Consider the following 17,319-nt stretch of genomic DNA (forward strand, 5'->3'; position numbering starts at 1 on the left):
CACGTCCATCAGGGAAAGGGATGAGTAGAATCAGGACTTCATGGTGACTTAGCCGAACGTGCTAGCGGACAGTAAGGAGAGGTGGCGCATGGGATTACGGCTCGAAGTGTTAGTGGTGAACCCCCGGCCCGAATGGATAAGTGTAGGTGGCCACAACACGCTATAGGCTACGTTAGGCTTTTTATGACTTACATGAAGTGATCGTAGGCTACAGGTAAAGAGACATTAATTTATTGAGAATATGAATTGCTGTTAAACGGGGGGAAATGTAAAAGTAATGTTAAATTGAACACAACAGAGAATGACGACTGGTCAACATTTTTATAAAATAAGAAAGCAATAAAAAATAATTCATAGGCCTACATTTTAAGAAAATCGTCGATAATCGTTTCTTTAGATTATATTGGATGTGCTTTTACCTTTTTAATTAGTAAAATGGAAACAGGCAATGAATTAGCCTACCTCCCCTGCGTTCCAATACCCGATACTACCGCCAAACAGCGCAAAGTGGAACAGAAGGTAGGCCTACGAGGGTGACATCACCTGTGGTAGCCTATGTCCTAATTGTATGAATTCCATGTCCATGTCCTACAGGCTGCAGCCAGACATTATAGACTTTGTCAGGGGTAGCTGCGGTGCGCACTACATGTAAAAAATAATAATAATAATAATTGGAACGCAGCCCTGAGCAGCCGCTCACCATGGCGACCGCACGCGGAGGGTTCAGTCCGTTTCAGCGAAGGTGTAGCGAGGTGACCTTACCTTACGTCTAACCTCACCTTACCTTACCTCTAACCTTAGCTTTCCCGAAGGGACGACTACCGCTGAAGACCCCTGCAAAGATACTATACCGTCACTGGACATAAGGAGGGAAAGCTAAAACACACGTGTGTTGGTTTCACTGTGATACTATGATAACCTTAACCCTGTTTTAAACCTTGGTTTCACTGTGATAACCTTTAACCCTGTTTTAAACCTTGGTTTCACTGTGATAACCTTTAACCCTGTTTTAAACCTTGGTTTCACTGTGATACTATGATAACCTTAACCCTGTTTTAAACCTTGGTTTCACTGTGATACTATGATAACCTTAACCCTGTTTTAAACCTTGGTTTCACTGTGATACTATGATAACCTTTAACCCTGTTTTAAACCTTGGTTTCACTGTGATAACCTTTAACCCTGTTTTAAACCTTGGTTTCACTGTGATACTATGATAACCTTAACCCTGTTTTAAACCTTGGTTTCACTGTGATACTATGATAACCTTTAACCCTGTTTTAAACCTTGGTTTCACTGTGATACTATGATAACCTTAACCCTGTTTTAAACCTTGGTTTCACTTTGATGACCGTTAACCCTGTTTTTAAACCTTGGTTTCGATATGATAATCATAGTAACTATGATTTCACTATGATTTAGACATGAAGGTTTACTTCGCAAACATTTATTTTTGAGCCTTGTCCTCTGAAACATTGTAAATGTATCCCATATGAAGGATACATTTACCTTAGGTTAACCTTACCTGAAACATTGTAACGTTACAGGACCCTATAGTTTGCGTCCACTTAGCTGAAACATTGTTAACATACCTCATAGTTTACCTGCAACATTATATATTATGTACCCCATAGGTAATGTGAAACATTACACTTACCCCATAGTTTACCTACAACATTACATTAAGGTAATATGAACAATTGTAAATGTACCCTTAAGGTCATATTTAACATTGTAAATGTCCCCGTAGATCACCTGAAACATTGTCGAGCAAATGTCAAAACAAAAGGCCATCATATCTTCAAAACAAGCGTTCCTTCGTACCAAAGGTGAAAAGTCATCACCAATAACACCGAAGCAATGTTTAATTCAGAGGTAAGTGTCATATCAAGAGATTATCACAGTTTGCCAGTGTCGACTTTGATATGTATTATAGGTCATTATTTATTTATCGTAACTCGATACAGAATTGATAATAATCGACACATTCTTTCCTCTAAACTAGTCTTTTTTTTTTTTGCTGAATAAGTGGTGACTGAATGTTTTTTTGTTTTTATCATTCCTTGTCTCAGGCTGCCTTCGGAGGTTCTTGTTAAGATCCTGCGCTACCTCGATGCATCCTCACTTTTCTGCATCAGCCATGTCAACAAGTTCTTCAATCGGCTCGCTAATGATGAGTAAGTATACAGGCTAAATATTACGAGACGGTATACACATTGCAGACACACATTAAATATGTAATGTTTGTGCATATGCCTTCCTTATTGCAGTTAATGGTCGAACTATTATCTCCTTGAATTATTGAGAATGGTGTTCGTTCGTAAGATGATCTCACAGGGATTTAAATAGTTTCTTAAATCAAAGGTCAACATTTTTCACACCATAGCTTTGCACTTCTCTTTTCCTCACAAACGCCAAATCACTTTTGTCACACTAAATTGCCTTTTTAATAGTTTATAAACCTTTTCTTAAGCACTGCATAGAACCCTGTCTTTCCTTCGTCTGAATAAATTCAATATATAAGATCACACCAACATGTAGCACATCATCACAGTAACTTCTTGCAGGATGAGATATGTCCACTATGATGTTCACCCACTCTGGTGGGTTTTGAAATGGCTTGTAATAGTGTAATCACCATCCCACCTGGTGGTAAAACACTTTTAAAACATGGTTGTGTTGTTGGCTGATCACCTGTGATCACGGCCCACCCCTCCTCCTGCAGCACCATCTGGCTGAAGCTGTACTTGTCCGAGATTGGAGAGGGGAAGGAATGGCGGCCTAAAGGAGCCGCGGGGAGCGTGCTGCACAAGCCGGGCACGGTGGCGGGCGAGGCCCCAGGGCGGGCCGCGGGCCACTGGAAGCGGCGCTACTTGAAGGCGAGGGCCGGATACAACGTGTCTGAGTGGATGAGAGACCTCCGGGCCGTCAGCCCTTACACCGGGCTGCCGAGCCAGACGGAGGCAGTGCTCCGGTGAGAGGATCCCTACCCCCCCCACACACACACAACCTCCCAACACACACGCTTGCCAAAGCCTGTTCGCGTCAAGCATGTCCGCTCTTGGATTGATGCGCTAGCCCCTTGATGCTGTTAGCTCGGGCGTGCCTCCCACTTTGAACTGCTCTCTGCTGTTTTGTGTTTGTTTTTGAGCTGTGGATGATGTGATTTTTCTTCTATTTTGTAGGGATGCACGATAACTATTTTTTTTTAACCATTACCGATAACGATAACTTTCAGCTCCTAAAGGCCGATACTGATAACCGACAACACACACGCATATAAATATATATGGTCATGACCTAAGATCATGACATTGTTGCTCAGACATCAGTAGAATCAACGGGGGGTTTAGGGGGGCGGACTTGCAAGGGGCGGGATATGACGTAGGGTCCACGACGGCTCCTGTCACTCAGGTGTGTTTTGGTCTGACCGCAGCAACGGAGGCAGAATAGGCAGAACTCATCGTGATCATCTTAAATGTTGCTGCAGCGATGCATCATATATTCCGTTGCATCCACAACATCCGTATCAATCGATGAAAGATTGGAGCATGAGTTACAGACAAATAGAAGAAATTACGAATAACACCGCACTTTCAAACGTGTCGCAGGGCGACACGTTTGAAAGTAAAGTGCAAAGTGAACATAGAGACGCATATCGGGCGAAATTTTCGCCGGGACTTTGACAAGATTTGATTGACGGGGCAACAGTTTTCCCCAAAACGGGCAGGCGCGTTCACGTGGATTTGTCGCGCGAATGAGCGACAGATTTCACAGATTGTTGCCGTTTGCGACTCCCGGAGCTCTATATATAATATATGATATTATATAGATATAAATATCTATATAATATAATATATACGATATATATAATATCACGGCACAAAGCGGTGTGTGCCTCTGGATTATATTATTAACCCATAAACGATGGGCATTCCGACGTCTCTCCCTCTTCCACAACAGGTACAGACACGCAATGGTGGTGATCTCGGCCATGGTTGATGAGAATGAATTGGCATGAATGACCGTTGGCGTGCAAAACGCTCCGCGACAAAATTTGCCCCGTGACACTACGTAGCACTTTATTTTAAACCAGAGGCTGGTCTCAGCTCGGTGCAGCCATACGATCTAGTCCATCTTGCCAATGAAACTACGGCCAAGATATGATGATGGACTTATCCTGCCAGGAAATGAGTGGACTGCAGCATCTTCCCTCACTTTGACGTTTTTAAAGTCTACAAGCATTGGAAATAAGCATTAGCATTATTTTTATATAATATTGATCTTGATTCCGGTTGTTTCAGGACGTGCCAAGTATAAACTCGTATAAAGATGTTTGACCCCCAGCCCACTGTGACTCTTGTGAACGTCAAACTGAAAGGATGATCCGAGACACAGACGCTTATCACAACAAAGTACTGCTTGTTTTCCCTCCCTTACGTCTAATGACACTTTCTTATTAAAGGTGAGACGGGAGGTCTCCGTCTCCATGTGTTTGGCCCTCGAGGGGGTGGGCTGCGTGGGCGTGGGGGCGCCGGCACCATCCCTCCTCTGTGTTTATCTCACCTCTGGTTAGCGGCTCTGCGGCACTCGTGGCGTTGGGCTTCTGTGGCGGCTGCCCTCCGGAGGGGCTGGCGGAGTGGAATATAATTGTGGTCCTTGGCGTAGCTGTGCCCCCCCCCCCCCCCTCGGAGCACACGCGCCCAGATTCCCAGGGGGGAGGGGGGTATGTCTGTGAGGAAATGCAGGAATGTGCAATTTACCCCCGTGATAATCATTTGACAAAGCGTCAAGTCCTCGTACGGCTGGTGGACGTGAATTCCCATAAGTCGCCTGGGTCCCCTGGTCTGCTCCGCTTCAGCCTCGATGCGCTCGCGCTAATTTATGGTGGATGTTGTTGTTTGGGCGCTCAGGAACAACACAGCAGGGACACCCCATAATCGCAGGTTCGGACACAATCGGGTCATGTGCTCTATCATAACCAGAGAATTTTCTTTCTTTTACTTCTTTGGGTGTGTTTTGTTTCACACTGTGTTAAGGCCCAACTCTCATTAAAGCAGATTCAGTGGATTCAGATTAAAGAGTCGCACACTGCGAACAGCTTTTAAGTGAGTGCCCATGAATGGCGGGGGAAAAGACAATACATACAGCAATGCAAGGAACAACTCTGTTTGAGCTCCAGATGCCATCCAACCGAGCTATTTAAAGTGTTCTTCGGAAAGGGCAAAGTAAACGCTGACCGGAAGTTAAATTATTATTTACTGTATTCATTTTTATCATAAGCCACTCTTGGATTGTAATTTCCTGCAGTTTCTTCTTTTTTATTTTACAATGAGATTTCAGGTGAGTTCGTCTTTTTAGAAGGACAAAACTTGTTTAGGATGCCACCAAAGGAAAAAGTTAGTGACACCAGTATCAGTGGCGGCTGCTGGTCTTTCAAAGAGGGGAAGCTCATTTTCGGCCTACATCAGATAAATTGTCAATTTATGTATATGTTAATTATTCTCTCTGTTCCTTTTCAAGGAAATGCTCTGTCATACCAACTAGCTGTCTTTTCCAGTGACTTGACCAGTGTCCTCTCAATGGCCAGCAGAGCTAGGCTGCTTAAACGGCCATGGCCCATTGTGTTATGGGTGTAGGACTTGAGCTGCTTTAAACAGGAGAAGCTCCTTTATACACCTGCACATGTAGCTCCAATTGTTGCCACTAATGAGAACAGTTTGTAAAGCTGAGGCATTGCACTGTCCAACTCCATGTCTTTAAGGAACACCAAGAAATCACACAGCTTTCCCTGCTTTGTCACCCTGCAAGTCCTGATCTGAATACAGGACTTGAAATTCAGTCCTCAGGCTACCTGAATCAAAGTGATGGCCAACTACCAAAATAATATTAAACTTGAACAAGGAAATGTGGGAATTATGTTAAACGAAGCAAGGAATTGTGTGTATAAGTGTATGAAATGTACAATGAAAATTGTCTAGCAATTTCGTCAAGCAAATATCAAGAAATAGGTTGCAGTTTGTCTTTCGACTCGCTTACAAAATCTGTCAATCGTTTTATAGATCAAAAATGCTGTCAATCAAACGGCAACTTAGTCTTTCGCAGACCCTCCAATCATCACACAGAAGCCTAGCGTCCAGGCCAGCCCACTCCTCCATGCACCCCCAGAGACGCTGAGCGTCCGTGGGAGGGACATAATCGCAGCATTATCCAATGATCGTCGACTTTCGACGCACTAAAAGAAGCTGTTCTATGCAGCCCCATTGAAGTGGATGGACGCTGAGCTTCAACAGGCAAATGCACTGAGACGCTACGGGAATGTATGAGAAGGAAATCGAGTCAGTCGACCTGCGATAAGCAGCTGATTCTGAACAAACTCGTCTTCGAGATGGACGTGTTCTAACGCATTTTTAGTCAATGAAATGTTAACACAACAGTATATATTTGACCATTTCATTTTTGAAATTTTAGGGGCCCTTGCAGTCTTAGAGAAATCGCCACTGACCAGTATACAGCACAAGTACAAAATGCTAGCCTTAAACCCTGTCATTAGTGGTCATAAGTAGTACAAATTTGGGAATTCTCTTGTGGATTTTCCCAGGAAGCGGCGTGTCTCGTGGGAGCTGACCGTGCTGCCCCGGTCCGGGCGGGAGGCGGCGTTTGAGCAGAGCCAGGTCCACTTCTTCCAGTCGGCCGTCACCGTGTGCTGGAGCCACAGCAGGTGGCCGCCCTGCAGCCACGTCGCCGCCCTGCAGCTGCACGGGGTGGTGAGGGTGGCCCTGCACTGTCCAAGCCTTCAAAGGTGTGTGTGTGTGTGTGTGTGTGTGTGTGTGTGTGTGTGTGTGTGTGTGTGTGTGTGTGTGTGTGTGTGTGTGTGTGTGTGTGTGTGTGTGTGTGTGTGTGTGTGTGTGTGTGTGTGTTTAACAACACTTGAACCACCAGCAACCAGTTTGCATTTGTTTGCAAACCAAATCCCCTTTGGTGAGTAAACAAGACATCTCAAGTAATGTGGAATTTACTCTGCGCAATTATTGATGTTGTTTTGCCTCAGGTTCCCCCCCAGAGGAGCAGATTATTTGCATGCCACCCATGTAACGATCGCACAGACCTCGGAATATAAGCCAATGCATCACATGTTACCTACCCCAAACACCGGCGTTCATTAAGCCTTTTCAATTCCAAGGGTGTAATATGTGTTGGTCCGGTTCAAGCACTGAGACCTTACGCCCGAGCCTTCATTAAGACCTTGACCTTGGGAATCACTGTAAATAGATCTGTTCAACGTACTGCCTGCTCACAAACCGTGCAATATATGACATTTTTTAATCTATACTTCATTCTATGCACTTTATATCTATGCGTCTTTCTCACTGGGTTTCCATCTGGATTGCCTCGGCTCGGACAGACCGGGCTGGCGCTCCCTCATGGGGACGTTTGACGCAGAGTCCCTCTCTGAAAGGTCACCGCTCATTGGCCACGATCTCCTGGTCAAGGTCATGCTCTTGGAGCCAGGGCTGTTGGTCGGTGTCTGGAGGGTGAGTCACTTTACCGGCCATCCCATGTGGCATCCTAAACACAGCGCGGGACCTGCAATTCATACTTAACTTCAAAATGAAATGCACTTAAAAATAGTGGTTGTTCAGCATCTTACCCTAGCTTTCTTTGTTGTGTACGGGGAATGGGTTGATTGATTGATTGATTTTATTTGACCATTCTTGATATAAAAATATGAAACGGCAACCTGTGCCATACGTTATATAAATAAAAATAAAAATAGTCAGGGATGACACAATAAAGCCCTAAGGCTTATTTCCATTGTGGTCCTCTGGTTAACCTAGTGATTGTTAGTGCTTGGCCCTTGGTTCTGTGAACATCCTTACTGTATCGACAGCAATATATTGTTACTTTGTTCTGACAAATGTACTTTTTGTAAGTTGCTTTGGATAAAAGCGTCTGCTAAACACCCTGAATGGGTTCTTTGGTTAAAAATGTTAAGTTACCAGGAAGTAGTAATTGGTGTTGATTTTTACTATGTTTGAGTTTCAACCATTTTACAATGTAAATTAAATTAATTAATTAAATGAATGTACAACGTACATTCACGTACATTGAAAGTTGGTCTTATAACAGTGTTGGAACAACAAACTGAATTTGGGACACTGGTGGATTGTCCCCAGTGGTCAGGGGGCGTGCCCCCACACTGAAGTGTAACTCAACCTTTTGGATGACGCACTGTACTGGATCTCACATGTGTTGCTTTCTATGCTTTATACTGAGTGCCAGAGGCTAAGGGGTCTCCTGGTTGTCTCTGCAGGGCACAGCTTCCATTGCCTTCATCATCGCCTGTTTCCATTTCCACCGGCTGGTGGAGAGGAGTCTCCTGGGGTCTTCCGTTTGGTCAGCGCTTGTTTACGTACAGTTTGTAGTTGTGTGGGTTGTGTTAGGGCTCTGGTTGGGGTGAGCGGGGGTTATCTCAATGTTACGACTACATACAGGCTAGGTCTTGCTATTCAACCACCTTTTTGATAGATATTATTCATCTAAAATATTAAATATTGCGCAGTATTTTCAACCAGTATGCCTTTTAATGCAGTGTAGGCACAGCCCCCTCTAGTGGCAGTTGGTAGGAATGGACTGAAGTGAACAATCATTAGAAGAGAAAGGAGGGAGAGACCCCATAACTCTTTGGCCTCTCCTCATCACTTTTCCCTCTCCCTAGTCCCTACTCTGGGCCAGTCGACAAAGCCCCCTTTGATGACATAGACCCAGAGTATGGTCTCCATGGTTACACCCTACACATCGTGCTCCACAACACGGTGGCTGAGATAATGTCCGGCCACTTCTCTCAGATCTTCTGCCGGAAAGGTGAGTCTCTATTATATTTTGCACCTTTTATTCAAATGTCTATTTTGGATAACCAATCTTTATTGAAACACCCTGGTCATTTAAGACAACGCCGTGGTTTAAATAGACTGTTGAACTGTGGAGACATTGCTGCAACTCCTGGTCCTTAACTGTCACTTTGTCTGTGTTGTTCTCACCCAGCTCAGATCCAAAATGGTCACATTGAGCTGGTCGCCATTAGCCGGACCGACCTGTCCCAACACACGCCGCTGTCTGGCAACATCAGCCTGCCCTGGAGATGCGAGGGCTTGGATGGCACAGTGGAGGTAACATGCTAAGTAGCTAGGTGTATTGGGGCAGGTAGACTAGGCCTTGCCTGACTTTAAAAAGGTAAAAGATTTTAAGTAGACCAGGCAGAAAGAGAAGAAAATAATTTAACATGGAATACTGAGTATGTTTTAGTGTTTTAAAGTGTAAGAGCACATTACTTGCGAGGGGGGATTTATTCACACACCAGTGTTCTTCAAAAAATAGGAAATTATATATAACAAGGTTACAGGCAAATATCGACTTTATACGCTGTAAAAATGATCCCAACTGTAACTGCAAATTTGCGGTGTACCTTTTCTCCAGCAGGCGTCGCCACAGTGCCAGATTACTTTACGATTAATACTGAAATAGCAGACTACACTATTACTAATTTGAAGAAATTATACTTGGGCCAAAATAACAAATGTTATTATTATGAATATTTATTTAATTCAGGAACTTATTCCAGTGATGTAACATATTGGATATTTTTACATTAGACAAATGTCTTAATTGTAAGATCTGAATGTCTCCAATCATTCACATTTTTTAAGGCCACTAAAGCATTGCAACACATTATTATTGTAACTAGAGTTTCCACACGCTCAACCTCTAGTTGTAATTAAACCCATAGCTATATGTGGAAATCCCAGTCGATAATGTAACAAATTTCTGAGCGCATAATATAATAACATTTTGCCTATAATGTTACAACTAGGGGTGTAACGATACTCATTCGTACCGAAACTTTTCGGTACGGGTCTAACAGTTCGATGCACATTTCATTTCCGTACGTACCGAAAATAAAAAATAAAAAAAAATAAAAATTTAATTAAGTTTTTATTGATTATCACACACTGCCTTGTCCTGATGTTTTTTGTTGAGGACCACAATGGAAATAAGTCCTGGACTCTATTGTGTTTTTATCCTCAATTGTATTGGATGTCTTTCCATTTGTGTAAGCCATTTGTTTGATACAATTCAAATCAAAATCCAATTGTTGAATAAAAATAAAATAATAAAAACCGCTGTACCGAAAAACATACCGAACCGTGACTTAAAAACCGAGGTACGTACTGAATCATGACTTTTGTGTATCAATACACCCCTAGTTACAACATATAACATTTTGGTTCACCTATTACGTAATGAAGCAAGCACAATCATTTTCTCCTTACGTTATGAAGCAAGCATGATCATTTTGCAAGTGTAACAACAGCTAAGGCAGCAACCTACCTAACTATAGTGAATTATTACACAGCTTTTCTCAATGCTGTGGAACGCTCCGTTCACTTGCACGGGCCTTCCCAAGATTGCGGATTGTACATTGGCTACCTGACGTGAGAGTTTAAGATGTTTATTTTATTTATTTTTTTACCAGAAGAATACGTCATTAAGATTAAACATCTCTTCAAGTGACCTGGCCAAGACAGGCAGCAGTAGCCTACAGTCACACATAGCATGCACAAAAATTTGAAAAATAAAACAGCTGAAACAGTCGGCAGGGGGGAGGGGGGGATATCAATATCGCAAGACATTTCGGGAGGCTCAAGGAGGAGAGTAATATTACATTTTAGCAACAAAGTGTAGTCTTTTGGTGGACTCTATAGACATAATTCACCATACTGTGTTATTGACATGTTCTCATTCCGCGTTACAGGGACGCTGTCTCTTTAAGATCATGTGACTATGATGCTTGAATCTAACGGGGGTGTGCGCTAGCTAGCTGCAGGCTGCTCGGCATATGCGCACTGACCAACTTGTCTTGAGTAACTTGTCCAACAGGCCTGCTATTATAATAGTAAGATATGAACTTTGGTAGTTTGGGGTTTATTGGTAAGCAAAAATAAATCCCATGCAGTACTATCTATGCAACAAAAACATTTTTAAGGGACTAGGCATATGGAATTTACACTGATAGAAAAAAAAAAGATTGACATTATAAAACTGTAAAGAAATAAAGTGGGGGAATTAATCTTTCTACGCTGCCCAATGAACGTACTTGATTTGACAGAACTTGCAAGGCTAAGTACTACTGGCAACCGTGATGCCAGTACTTGATTCTCATTGTATTTGTGGTGCATTTAGCTCATACATACTGCTTACCCCAATGGCAGTATGTAGTCAATAGTTGCGTTCCCTGTACATCTTGTGTCCCGACGCTCTTAAGCAGCTGGTCCAGGCGGTGGGGCTGGGCACAGACCATTTGACTGACTCTGCTTTCTGTTCAGCTGCCTTCTGAGCCACTACCATTCCCCTTTCAGCAGTAAAATACATTTTCTCTGGATTGTTTTGCCTGTGAGCTGATTGTGCGGAACGTGTGCATTGATGCCATTTAGGTCAAGCATGTTGTAGTTGTGTCCATGGTCATGTGGTCTGTACATCGCTACTGTTCAGTAGGGAGCGTTCTTTTTAGAAGCCTTGTATTTCATTAATACACAGGATCAGATGTTATAATCCCTTGTGCCAAAATCCAAGGAAAACACATATTCAGAGGCCCCTGTCCAAACCAACCTTACAAGCACGCTGGCTACCAAACTACCAACCAAAGGTGAAAAGAAAAGAAAAATAAATAAATAAATAAATACAATATACCTATCCTATCCTATTGCTATCATAGCCTAAAAACAGCAATGCCACCTTCAACAGACCCAGGCTCCGTTTAAGTGCAAGCTCCAGGTAGTGACCATGCCCCCTGACCAGTCCAACCTTATAAGCACATTGGCTACTAAGCTACCAACCAAAGGTGAAAAACATGAGACAACTAGCCCAACTAACAGCAGTAAATACAGCAGTATGCAGTAAGCAGAATATCATTGGGGTTATCAAGTGGGCACCCTCTTTCACAGATGTTTCGTTAAGTTAGGCCCACAACACCTCCTGAAGGCTTAACAATGAAACCAGCGTCCTGGATTCACCCCCCTCAATGCTGCCACCACATTGCCACATTTAATGCATCTAAACACTCTTTCCTGCATCGTACCCCTAGCCCTACCACTAACCCTGACCAAACAAACACGTTAGCACAATAGCACACATTAGCACATCTAGCTTACCTTAGCTTGATAACCCCAGGAAGTATGTTTTCTTCTTAACCACAGCCATTCACTTGCTCGTTCTGCTGCCACGGACATGCTACTAACCGCCTGCCTCAGACTTCGTCCACAAATACCCAGTTCAGTCAGCAAGCTAATAGCAGATCTAGCCATGAACCCCCGCACACCGACTTCAATAGGCCTTAGTCGTGTAGACCAGCCTCGCTGTGCTGCCTCTCCAGCCATCTCAGCATACTTCGCTTTCTTAAGCTCATTGGCTACTTCAACTCTGTCTTCCCAAGGAACTGTAAGCTCAATAAAATAAACAATCTTCTCTGAGTCTGACCACAATAGCATATCTGGTCTTAGCCGAGTGCTAACGATGTGTGGAGGCACAACAACCTGCTGAATAAGGTCCGCCTTCAATTCCCAGGCTCCTCCATTACTTAGCTGCCCGACTCTATGCCTGCCTCTAAATGGTCTAGCCTTTTCCCCCTGACGCACAAAGTTAATTTGCCTACCCTCTTTACTAGCGGCTGCTGAATTAGCTTCTCTCCGTTTAACATCAACAGCCTCTGCCAAACATTTCAATACCTGATTATGACGCCACGTATAGCGCCCCTGGGAGAGACTTACCTTGCACCCTGATAGGATATGGCGGAGGCTGCACACACAGGAACATAGTGTGCATGTCTCATCCTCACCAAACCACTGATTTAAGTTCTGGGGAGATGGGAGAACATCATAAGTGGCACCTATCATAAATCTGATCCTGCTATCCTCCATGCTCCATAGATCTCTCCACTTTATCTTCTTTTTCTCCACTCCCTCCCAATTCACCCACTGCCCTTGCCTGCGACACTGCCTTAGTACATCTTACAATCTCCTCCTGTCTATGTACTTCCTCCACTACCATTTTCCTCCTTTCTCCTGCAGAAGCCTTACCCCATGAGGGTTTACCTACGTCCCTCCCTAAGCCCCCCCGCCCATGCTGAACATGGCCCATGATATCCCTATGCCTAAGTGCTGATTGAGCTTGCTGGACCGCTTGTTTTGGTTTCCATTTCCTCCCTGCTTTAACTGTGGGTGCAACCCTCCTCACCACTGGGTCCTTGGACTGAGTAAGAGTCATTTCCAGTCTAACCTTAGCACATTTTAATTCTTCTGTCAGATTAGATATGGGCAACTCTACAATGCCCTTTCCATACAAGGCTACGCTGCTTAGGCAAGGCAAGGCAAGGCAACTTTATTTATATAGCACTTTTCATACACAAGGCAGACTCAGAGTGCTTCACATATAAACATTGTCATACAATAAAAGAAAACAATAGTTAAGTAAAAAGTAAAATAGATAGAAAATAAAGGCAAAGTTTAAAAAAACATTTTAGAAAGGCAGAGTTAAAATAAATGCATTTTAGAAAGTGAGAAAATAAAGGCAAAGTTAAAATAATAAATATTTAAGATTTAGCAGAAAGCTAAAGCAAACATAAAAGTCTTCAGTCTTGTTTTAAAAGCTGTCAGAGTTGGGGCAAGTCTTAAATCCTCAGGGAGTTTATTCCAGCTATTTGTTGCATAGTAACTAAATCCTGCTTCCCCATGCTTCGTGTTGACTCTGGGGATAATTAACAGATTGGTCTCAGAGGATCTTAGTGGCCTAGAAGGCTTATGTAGTGGAAGCATATCAGTTAAATATTTTGGCCCTAAACCATGTAGGGATTTATAGGTTAGCAACATGATTTTAAAATCAATTCTCTGACATACAGGGATGTAATGATTTAAGAATTGGTGTAATATGTTCACATTTTTTGGTCTTTGTTAAAACTCTAGCAGCGGCATTCTGAACAAGCTGTAGTTGCCTTAGAGTTTTTTTTGGGAGACCTGTAAGGAGACCATTGCAGTAATCAAGCTTGCTAGTGATAAAGGCATGTACAACTGTTTGTAAGTCTTCGGTAGACATGAGCCCTCTAAGTCTTGCTACGTTTTTAAGGTGATAATATGCAGATTTTGTAACTGATTTGATGTGACTGTCGAAATGTAAATCTGAATCCATGATAACCCCTAGATTTCTGGCTTTGATTGAGGTTTTCAGGGACAGAGATTGAAGGTGTTGGGTAACTTTAAGCCTTTCGGTTTTAGCACCAAATACAATTATCTCGGTTTTGTCCTCATTTAGTTGAAGGAAATTTTGGCACATCCAGTCTTTGACTTGCTCAATGCACTGGCACAACAGATCAATGGGCTGATAGTCATTTGGTGATAGAGATACATAGATTTGCGTGTCATCAGCATAGCAGTGATGGTCAATATTGTTATTTTGCATGATCTGCCCTAGTGGGAGCATGTAGATGTTGAATAGAGAGGGTCCTAAGATCGAACCTTGTGGGACTCCACATGTCACGTTTGTTGATTCTGAAACAAAGTCTTAGGCAGCATGGGACTCCGAGCAACTTTCTGACAAAAGAGTTGATCATTTTTTCCATCCTTTCTACCTTTGACAGAGGAACTTCATACACTGTCAATGGCCACATTAGCCGGGGCAATAGACCAAACTGCAGACACCACAACTTAAGCTTACCCGGCAGCCCTGACTTGTCTATCTTTGCAATACCTTGTCTAGTTTCCTGCCTCAATCCTTCAACCTGTGCCTTATCACTAAGGCTTGCATCATACCACCTTCCCAGACTCTTCACTGGCTTCTCCAAAACTGTAGGCATCACCTCTTCATTTATAGCAAACTTCTTATCTACTACCTTCCCTTTAACGATTGAGAGACTCCTAGACTTACTTGGCTTCACCTTCATTCTAGCCCATTGCAGATTGCTATTTAACTTATCCAGCAACCTGCTGGTGCACGGAGTGGTTGACGTCATGGTTGTCATGTCATCCATAAAGGCCCTAATTGGGGGGAGGCGTGGCCCTCCCTGCAACTTCTCCCCACCCACTACCCACTTAGAGGCCCTGATAATAACCTCCATCGCCATTGTGAAGGCGAGTGGGGAGATTGTACATCCCGCCATAATTCCTATCTCAAGCTGTTGCCACCCTGTGGTGTACTCTGCCGTGTGTGTGTATATATGCCTGGTACATTGTGAGTGTGTCATTTACATACTTGATCAGAGTGGGTGAAAGTGCTTTCAACTCGTGATCCGATCATGGCCGTGAGCTAAAGGTGTTCCGACGGAGGCCGTGTTGTGAGCTGAAGGTGATCCGCCGTTCTCCGCCCCGCCGGTAGAACTGCTGCCTGATGAGCCTCACCCTCCTGGACGAGGCCCAGCGCCCCTTCTGGTGCCTCAGCTCCCCCGTTTCCATGGCGCCCGCCAAGAAGCCTGTGTTGTACGACTACGACGGCGAGCACTTTGCGCTGCGCTGCCTCCGCCCGGAAGGCCGGGTAGCGATGGAGCTGGTGCGGACGGCGGAGCAGGGGCAGCTCTTCCTCGTCGACCTGCGGCTGCATGTGGGCCTCCAGGAGCTACACCGCCACTTTGGGAAGAGCTACTGAAGCCTGCACCAAAGTGTGTGTGTGTGTGTTATTGTGTGCATTATTCAATTTTGTATAGTTTTTATATAATTTGTCATCAATGATAATAATCTCAACGGTATTAATAAATACATCAGAAGGTCACCAAGTGAACACAAATGATAATTGTATAAACGACCATACACCAATGCACCACAAAAGCTCTGAAAGAAGCACACCTTTACCAGGGAAAACAAAACGACATAAAACTGATACAGAAGGAAAAGGATGTGTTTGACTCAGCTATGTGGTTTGGGGTCCATATAAAGCTTATAACTCTTTGGCCCAAACTAAAGTAATGCTGTCGATAAGTGGCTGTTGTATTTAAACAGTTATGTTACTTATATATTTTACATAACAATTTTGTAAATCTTTTTCAAATTTATTGCATTTAACAATTTATATTAAAATTCTATGTTTGTTACTTGATCCGAATGAACTACATGGCTTCATGGCCAAGATAGAGACTGCCATTCAGGCTAAGGCAACGGTTAACATCATGGTTTGAGTGTCGTTGGATGTGTGACGCTCTGTCAGAGACAGCGGCTGATTCTATTGTCTGCGTCAGAATCAGGTTTAAACATCTCTGACACTTGCAGTATAATGCAGAGTGAGGTGCATTTCATGTACAACATCAATGATTATAACGTGCATACTCAACGACGGTACAAAGGTATAACAGATAAGCAGATAACACGCCCTCCCTCCTAATGTGAACTATTAGTCCAAAATAGTTTATTTTTAGTATTGTACTCCAATTCTTATTTATATTGCACTTTACATACACAAGGCAAACTCAAAGTGCTTCACTTAGAAACATTGTCATAAAATGTAATAATAAAATGGATAAGTAAATGAAAACAAAGGCAATGTTAAAAGGCAAAGTTTGGGTGAGCAGCATGATTTTAAAATAAATTCTCTGACATAGAGGGAGCCAATGTAACGATTTAAGAATTGGTGTAATACCGTTATGTTACAATTGTTTGATCTTTATTAGAAGAATTATTTAGAAAAGTCGGCGACGAGATGAGGTTTCGTAGTGTGTAATGTGACATGCTTGCGATCTGCGAAAAGTTTGGCATGCCAGAATTTTGGGGGAAACGCAATGACGTATCCAAGTGGTGTCTTATGGAAAGGGCCACCAAAAGTCCTGTGTTTACACACCTCAGGGTATTGGGTGAATAGACAAAGAATTGAACACACGAAAAACATTGAAACATCAATAAAGGCTAATATTGTAAACGGTCTTGTGTGCACACTCGTAACTGTCCCAAAGGACACCCTCAGGACATCAGAAAATGTCAAGTTGGCTCATGAAGGCGTAGGCTATAAATGTGTCCTCAGATGATCACTAACCAGTCACAGTGCAGACTCTTCGCATATAGTGGATTTCATCCTTGTGGAATTGAGACATTGAAGGATCCGTGCATACCAGGTATAGTACATGCGCTTAACAATAGTACTTAGCATTGTGTAGCTATCTTATCCAAGATAGCTTTGTTGTATACGTTGAACAATTGTTAGTGCTTGGCACTTGGTTCTACGAACATCCTAAATCTACCGACGGCAATATATTGTTTCTCTTTCTTTTGACAAATGTACTTATTTTAATTC

At 43.1% G+C, this 17,319-nt stretch overlaps 1 protein-coding gene across 1 annotated transcript; it reads left to right on the top strand.

Annotated features, from left to right (window-relative positions):
- Positions 1-1,774: 1,774 nt before the first annotated feature.
- On the top strand, positions 1,775-15,687 carry fbxo15 (F-box protein 15; the record flags this gene model as incomplete). Its single annotated transcript, XM_084475581.1, has 9 exons — positions 1,775-1,875; positions 2,073-2,177; positions 2,726-2,974; positions 6,602-6,808; positions 7,406-7,535; positions 8,315-8,397; positions 8,720-8,865; positions 9,046-9,170; positions 15,421-15,687. The coding sequence occupies 9 exons, from the start codon at positions 1,775-1,777 to the stop codon at positions 15,685-15,687; spliced, it is 1,413 nt and encodes a 470-aa protein (XP_084331707.1).
- Between the last annotated feature and the right edge of the window lie 1,632 nt (positions 15,688-17,319).

Source organism: Micromesistius poutassou, assembly GCF_964030765.1.
Source record: "Micromesistius poutassou genome assembly, chromosome: 11".
NCBI classification, from domain to species: domain Eukaryota; kingdom Metazoa; phylum Chordata; class Actinopteri; order Gadiformes; family Gadidae; genus Micromesistius; species Micromesistius poutassou.